We start from the raw sequence: 8,062 nt of genomic DNA, 5'->3' as shown, positions 1-8,062 counted from the left end.
AGAGTGGAAGACATCCCTCAACTTGTAAGCCTCTTATGCTCTCTCTCTTTCTTTAAATGAACCATGCAGAGAATGGCTAACTTTTGGTGTAGCCTCTTTCTAGCTACCCAAATATGGACAAAGATTTCCATCGGTGATTTCATCAGTAAACATCTAATTAAACAGTTTGTGCGTTAGACATCTCTGGATTCTTGAGCTGTGACATTTTGGTCTCAAATTCCCAGAAAGCGAAAAGAAGACTCCCACTGCTGTGGTGCTATGAATCTTTTCCCATGTTCTCACGAGTCATATCATAATTATTCCTTCTTTGGGGACGGGAGAGTGGAGCTGCTCGTCTCCTCTCTCTTGTGCCGAGGCTCATCCACCTCCATCCAGTCTCCAAAATGGAAGCCGGTGAGACCTGATGTGGGCGGAAAGGTGAAGGCAGGATGTTCTCATTTTAAGTGCCTGCTACTATGACCCACAGCAGCGTAGTAATTGTTGTAGTGATAAAAGAAAACAGTCTGCAGCACATCCACACACTGCAGGGTCCTGCTGGACAAAAGAGGATTATTTACATTGATATAAAAAGCAGTGTATCCTGTTGCTGAAGATAAAAATAAGTCAAGCCAATGTTTATCCTAAACACTCGGGCACATAGATGTGGTCCGATATCACAGGAACTGTTTGGTTTTTAATTGTTTTTCCTCTTTAGACAAGATTACTGCAGCTACCTTTGACCTCAGCCACACAGTATGATTGAATTACACAGAGAGGTCAGTTAGGTACACGAATAGAGATAGTTTATTGATCCGCTTCATAGTTTAATTATCAGTTTGCAATTATAAATCTGTTCACTGACCATAGATTAAGACATACTGGTCGTAATCAGGCCGTCATATCCGTCTTTAGTGTCAAATTAGCTCTATATGAGTTTCTCAATAATAACAAAATTTTAGAAACATAATTAAACAGATTACAGAAGAAGGTCATACGAGGCCAAACATTTTGGATCTCTTCAAAAGAAAACCCTAAAGATACAGCATTCATTCTAAATAAATCAACCCAGCCACAAAACTGGCTGCATGTTCTTTTTTTGTGTTGTGCACTCATCTCATTTTCATTGTAACTGAAAAGCAGAGAACACTTAACCTATGCATAAATCCCCATCAAACAACACAAATATTAGTTTGCACATTTAGAAACCTGGCAACCTGAGGGGACAAATGTGCCCGTGTATGGAACATATTCAGCATTTCGAATTGGTTAAATCCAATTACAGCTGCATGGTGGCGTTATTGTCATGTTTCTATTGACTACTCTTTAGTAGTTGAAATTCCGCCTTAATCTAATTACAGATTAAATGTCATTTGTACTGATGACGGATACTTTTTATTTTAATCTGTACATACAATCTTGATTATATGCAGTCTTTCGCTATCCACCCCTTGATCTCAGTGGCTTTTTAGCGCGCAGTTTATTTTCATGTTTAATAGAAGCCAGCATTTAAACAGTTCTGTTACCAACGTGTTAGTTAACACGACACTTCATTTACAGACACGTCCGCTCGCTGTCATTCTTTCATCAACTGGACTGCGCTTTGCACTGTGTCCACCCCAACAGAGTGACGTTGCGTCCTTCCTCTGTGTCTCCATAAAACGTGTGTCACGCATGGACCGTCTAAGTGCTGCGCTGAGGCGAGAAGGAGGAGGAGAAGTTGTCCAAGGCACGCATGAAAGTAAAGCGCTGATTGATCTCTCTTTTGGGAGACTTCCCAACCACCGATGTGGATCTGAAAAACCACTCGCTAAACTTTGTAGATTGAATCAGCCATTGAATTTCTCTCCCATTTTTGCTGCACCTGCCCCGCTGGTACATCGGTACACCCGTCTGCTCATCGCGGGATCGGGCGTTGGACTACCCAGCTGAGCAGGAGAGCTCCCCCGCGAAAGCGTCATGGGATACGGAAGAACCACTGCTGCTTTGTCCGTGTACACCTGAAGGCTTTGCGGACTAACCAAACGTACTCTTAAAAAGACAAATTAGACTATTTCGTATACTTGCTTTGAGAAGAGACTGTTACCGCTGGTCCGGAATTTAAAAGCCTCCACCTGGAACTTTATCTCATCATTTTTAACATACGGTTTGGATTTTGGTTAAGTTAACAGGATGATCTCATCCGGCTGCCTCAAATTGGCCGTTGTCATCTTCTGCTGCTCGGCCCTCACAACTGGTAAGAGGTCAATTACGCATATGAAGCCAGTTATTTACGAGCGGACGAGTTTTATACGTGTGTTGCTCTCATTTTAACACCGCATAGTTAGAATTTTATTCTTTTCAATGAATGGCTGACTACACGTTGTCTTAATCTGCTTTATGCCTGTGTTTTAATAGGAAGGGCTGGAAGAGACATATTTTATTCCCTTAATGGTAAATTGGCTCCTGCAGTGTGTAATTGTGTTGCAACCCCTCCTGCTTTTTTTTTTTTTTTTTTGGAGAGGCCAGTTTCTGTTTGATCCTGGCTACAGATAGAGAATACATTTGCCACTTTAAAAAAAATCACGCATCAACCGTTGGGACAGGCTCTTACTGGATCTGCAGCTCTCACGCGAACCGCTAGAGGTAGTCTTGTCCCTCTGAACTTGTGTGATTGTTAAGTTTATTTAAAAAAAAAAAAAATCATTTGACCCTAACAGGTAATGTTTGAGTTGATGATTTCACACGAAACTGATTTCATTGTGGGAGTTTTTATCTGTTTTCTTAGACTTTTAGTAAATCAGCACTTTCTTGTGTATTATGAAAAGAAAGTTTGTTCCAGCAATTGTTGTCTGTGAAGTGAGCAGGATTAAACATTTTGGGAGGAGAGTGCATGTTTCTTCTGACAGCAAAGTCGGCTTCATTGTTTTCAGTGTCACTCCTCAGAAACAGGACAGAGTAGAAAACGTGGATGTTCCTCCACCTTGTGCCAGGTCGAGTCTGCCACTGAGATACACACCAAGGCTTCCTCACCATCTCTAAATAAACAGCCCATCCAAACAAAGGAAACCCTGTCCACATTCTATCCTCCACACCACACACACACACACTCATACACACGCTCAGCGTATGAAGCTTTGTTTGCAGTGTTTCTGAGTAGATTTCCTTCACTGTCCACACACAATGCGTGGGAAAGACGCAAGGAGGAAGCGGATGCAGGGACAAGAAGCAGCCTGGAATTGTTCTGGCGAGTAAAGGTCACAGAAACGTGACACGCTACCTGAGTAAAGATTTCTTCCTGGATCTTCTTGTGCTTAATTTGCAGCAATGTCAAACTTCATGCGTAAGACAATGGCAAGGAGGAAAGCGGGGTATTGTTTTTGCAAAGGAGCCACTGACTGCTAGAGCCATTAGTTACTGATTTGTCATCAGGCTGGCTGTTTATGCTTAGATGTGTAACAGATTCATTGTGCCTATGAGAATGTGTTGCAGAAAACACAAGTTTTCTGAAAATCAATCAAGATTTCAAGCAGCAGAATAACAAAAAAAATAATAATAATTCGGAAAGCAGTATTTCAGAAAACATAGCAAGTTTTAATTTAACAAGTTTTTTAAAAACTGTTCTTTGCATAGATTTTGAGTCTTGGTCTGATTGTGTTTTCTGAAATCTTGTCGTGATTGTTTTGTTGGTTTTTGGTTTCATTGCGTTGGATTCGTTAATGTGTTTGATGATTGATATATTCAATCACTTTTCTGGCGAGGGCAGCTTTTAAAATATACAGTATCTTTGTACTCCAAAGCACTGTTACTGTTCAATTTTATGGATGAGAGAGGAAAATGGAACTCTATCATAAAGGATCCACACAGGTTCATCCTTAGGCACATGTGTTAATTTGCTCATTTTTAGCTGCTTCTCGTTCAAAAATGACCACGGGTCAAGTAGTTTTGTAACCTTTTGACACCATTTCAAATGAGGCAGAACTGCTCAGACTAAATATTTCACGCACCTCTCTGTAGTAGTTAAAGTTAGTGACTTTAGGACTTCTCTACATCAACTGTGATGTGATGCAGACAATAATACTGATTCAGTTAGGCGTATGTGTTAAGTGTTTAGACAGATATCAAAGTGATAACTTTAAGTAATATCTTTTGTAGACATGTGAGAATTCTTTAGGGTTTAGGTGGAAAGTTTCATTCTTTGTGTCAGTGACATTTTAGGGCATATCCCAAATTTTTGAAAACACAAGTGAGTTAAAGTGTATCCTGGTTGAAGTAATGATGGTGGGGATGCGTAAATGGAAACTGGAAGCCTTTTCTTTTATGCATCATGATTGAATTTCCTCTTTTTTTCCTCACTACTTTCTACCAGTCGACCATTTAGTCTCCCACAACCTAGACAGCCTTTGTATCAGAGCGGGTTGATGTTGTGTCTGATTTGTTCTGGAGTCATTTCATCTTTCCTGCGTGGACACATGAGAAGGACTGTAATCTGGGACTGATGAGAGGTCAGCCAAGTGAAGTGGGGGGCTCATTGCTCGCTTGCGGTTTGTCTGAGTCCATGCGGGCTGCATAAGACCCACACATACACACACTCACCTGAGTTGTGAGACTTACCAGTGAGGCAGTAAAGTCTCCCCCCTCACACTGGGATATTCTTCTTTACAAATTGCACCGTGCAGTTGTTCTTATATGATTATTGCAGCGTCTGTTCCATACCAGACAGGTCTGTCTTAAGCCAGCAATATATTTTCATTAAACCCTGCATGAGATTTTCAATTTCAAGGGGCTTCTGTCTGCCTACCTGTCTTAATCAGGCGTTATGGACTTGGAATCCTCAGGGTTTACCTTTTAGGAATCTCGTGCAGGAGATTCCTGTTTGTTGGCTCTACTTGGCTTTGTATAACCTAGAATGGCCACCCATCATGGCCAGATGTTCCTTTATTTTGCTTTTTTAAGAGGAGTCTGGGGCATTTTGCCTTCAAATCTCCAAAGGCTAATATACAGCTAATAAAAAAGGCACTCTTCGTAACTGTTGTCTTAACCTTGCAGTTGGCAAAGTGAAGGGTTTTTAAGAAGGACTGTAAGAGAATACTCCAGGACACATAGCACAGCCAGAGCAGTGGTAGCTGCCTATTATTCTGGCAGGTGACCTCACGTCTTGTCAGATATCTATATTGGAGTGTTGTGCCTTTAGTAAAATTGATCTTATATTTCAATTTAAAAAGTCGCTTTAAAAAATCAGATTACCACGAAATGAAGCTGTTTCAAAACAGGATGCAGGATGCAACCATTGCACTGTTGGAAGAGATTCCACTTTTTAAGGTTATAAACTCAGATGTAGTTGATATGAGTCACGCTTTACTTTTCAGTTTAGTTACCTAACATGAAAAAGAGTATTAGCACTTTGAAATGATCATTTTGACCTAACCAGTGAGGTCATTTTTAAATGAGTGTGTTTTTTGTTGAACTTCTTCATAATAATCAGACTATGAAGGCAATAAACTGGTTGCATACTGTCCCTTGGCCCTCATGCATAAAGCACGACTCTGTGGCGGCTATATTTGATACTGTTTCGCAGCTTTCGCCATGGTCACACAACAGTGAAAATGACTCATACACCCCTTTGTTAAACTCTCTGCTCTCTCAATGTCTTTTGTTGTCACACAAGTGCAAAGAATCAAGTGGCAAGGTTAGACAAGGGGATCTAATGTTTTCTAGTATTGTTACTTTTGCCCCTAACAACCCCCAAAAAGGATTTTCTCCCACCTGACTCTGAGGACAGTTATGCTGTTTCATGACAGGACAGGAAGTACAGGGAGACAAAGTGTATTTTCTGCAGAAGAGAAGGGAATTCCGCACATTATTCCCCGCACTTGAAGGGTTGTGACTTGGGGTTTCCTTTTTGATTCAATGACAGTACAGTCATCTCATACAGTAATAGTCGTTTTTATTATGCAACATCAGTCATGAGCTGCTGGAAGCAACACAAAGGGTTGTGACATGTTGCCAACAACGGCACCAACTTGTTTCCATTTCCATTTTCTCTCAGATGCTTTATTCTTGTTCATAATTTACATGTCCGTGTAAGGGTTTGATGCATCCTCCTTATTTTCCACTCCACTTTAATTCCTAATGTCAAGTGTTTTTTGTTGCCTTTGTTCATTAAATGTGCATATATATCATTAGCCTATCAAGCCTATTATTGGATCAGAGTTAGCAAAACAAATGGCTGTAAATCAGTCCAAAGTTCTTGAAACAAATCTGCTAACCACCAAAGCTGACTTTTTAGTTGTGCTTTTTCTTGTAGTCATAGATCATCTTATTATAGTGCTGCTCACAACATCACCATATCATAGTGCACCACATCCTTTGTCGTTTTTCTCATTATGTGAAAAGTAAAGAACAACTTGAATGATATTCATGTGCCTTTATATTTGTTGGAATTTCCAGTTATCCTGCTGAAGGTTTTCACCATTTCCTGGCTGCTCTTTTTTAAATATTTAAGCATTTTCCTCTCCACAAACATTTCACAATACTGTAGAGTAAAGAATCCAAAACTGTCTAAAATGTTTATCCATATTTCCTGAGTGATAGTGAACCTACCACAGATGTTTTATGAAACACTACATCCTGTGCCACTTCCCTTGATCAGTGCCAAGAGAGGACATACACTGTGATCCTGGTCTAATCTTAGTCGACTTGTACCCTGTGTGACTGGCTCGAGACCCCATTGTGAGTTTGTTGAAAAAACCCTCATCCTCTCCCTCCTTCCCACTGTTTGTTCCATGCCTGTCCTCTTTTTAATGGCTCTTAATGAGAACCAGCTTTAGGGGCTCTTTGAACACAATAAGCACAATTTCTGGCATTTTTCAGCTGATGTGCTGGAGGAATGCAGCGCACAGCTGTTACAGGGGGTTAGGACTGTTGGGATGCTTCCTGGGGTCAGTGCTGGACAGGCAGGTGGCAGTTTTGAGGGTCTAATAGGAGACAACGACAAGATGTTTTTTTTCCTCTTGTCTCTTTTTAATGGGCTGCTGGGGGCCCCTGCTGATTCATCCATCTTTAGTGCATTTCTGGGGAGGAGAGAGGGCAGCAACTGACTAAGTTGTGGTGGAGGTTGTGGTGTTGTGTGTTCAAGTAGATGCTCCCCACATTTATTAGTGTTAGCGCATTTCTAAATTAAATCCCATGGTGAACAAGCAGAAGTTATTCAGCATAATAAATCGTACTTCGCCAGTCAAATCAGTTTAATTCATTACAGTCAATTCTAGCAATTCATTCAGATAAACGTCCTGCCGACTTGCTGATGTGAGGCCAGAAAAAGGCTAATTACAGGGCTGTTAGGAGGAATGGATAGACAGTTATAGACCAACAAACAAACAACAGATAGTTATTAAGTTGAGAACTAAACACCTTGTGTTTGTGTTCATCTGATTTACAGCCAAAAGCGTGTGCAATAAGAATATGAAAGCATGTGAACCGCAACCCTCCTCCTCTACTTAACCTTGGACAATAAAACAATGATGTTGTAATATTTTGTAAGGAAGTGGATATTGAGTACCACTGCCAACACTGGCAGCACCGGCTCATTCTTAGCACAACAGCTGTTCCGAATAATAGACAAATACCATGCCTTTGTGTGTGACTGAGCACTTCTCTGTGTGTGTGGGCTTGTATTTGTAAATGCAGGCGTGCTTGTGTTAGTTTCTAAATGTGTGTGCATGTATATGTGCTTATACATGTCTAGCCTTCAGCGGGTTTATGTGTCTTCATGACACTTTTGTGTAGCTCCATTGTTTTTCTTGAAAATATGCTGCAGATAAATGTTTCCCCAATGACTGCCATATTGGGAATACAGAGTTAATAAGATTGTTTTTTGACAGCAATAACAAGTTGTTCAGGGATCTTTGTGAAAAGAAGGAAATCGCTTATGGGACCGTGACATCTCCTGGAGAGCAGGGAGAATCACACAGTGCTTCCTATGTTCATTGGCGTTAGAGAGACCTCTCAACAGATTTGGTTGGCTGAGCACCAAAGAGAGGCCACCTTTGAATCAAACATCACAGCCTCTTATGTTGCTTTGCGACACTGTCAGAATGTTTTTTAG

The 8,062-nt window shown here is 40.8% G+C and overlaps 1 protein-coding gene across 1 annotated transcript in view; it reads left to right on the top strand.

Annotated features, from left to right (window-relative positions):
- The first annotated feature begins 1,656 nt into the window (after nt 1-1,656).
- kdrl (kinase insert domain receptor like) overlaps nt 1,657-8,062 on the top strand; it is a 43,091-nt gene continuing 36,685 nt past the window's right edge. Inside the window, exon 1 of the mRNA XM_075481635.1 lies at nt 1,657-2,212. Within this exon, the coding sequence (XP_075337750.1) occupies nt 2,149-2,212 (64 nt within the window). The 5' untranslated portion in view covers nt 1,657-2,148. The remainder of the gene's footprint in view (nt 2,213-8,062) is intronic.

This window comes from Odontesthes bonariensis, chromosome 13 (genome assembly GCF_027942865.1).
Source record: "Odontesthes bonariensis isolate fOdoBon6 chromosome 13, fOdoBon6.hap1, whole genome shotgun sequence".
NCBI classification, from domain to species: Eukaryota; Metazoa; Chordata; class Actinopteri; order Atheriniformes; family Atherinopsidae; genus Odontesthes; species Odontesthes bonariensis.
Note: the sequence above shows the minus strand (reverse complement) of the source record. Positions and strands in the feature narration are given on the sequence as shown.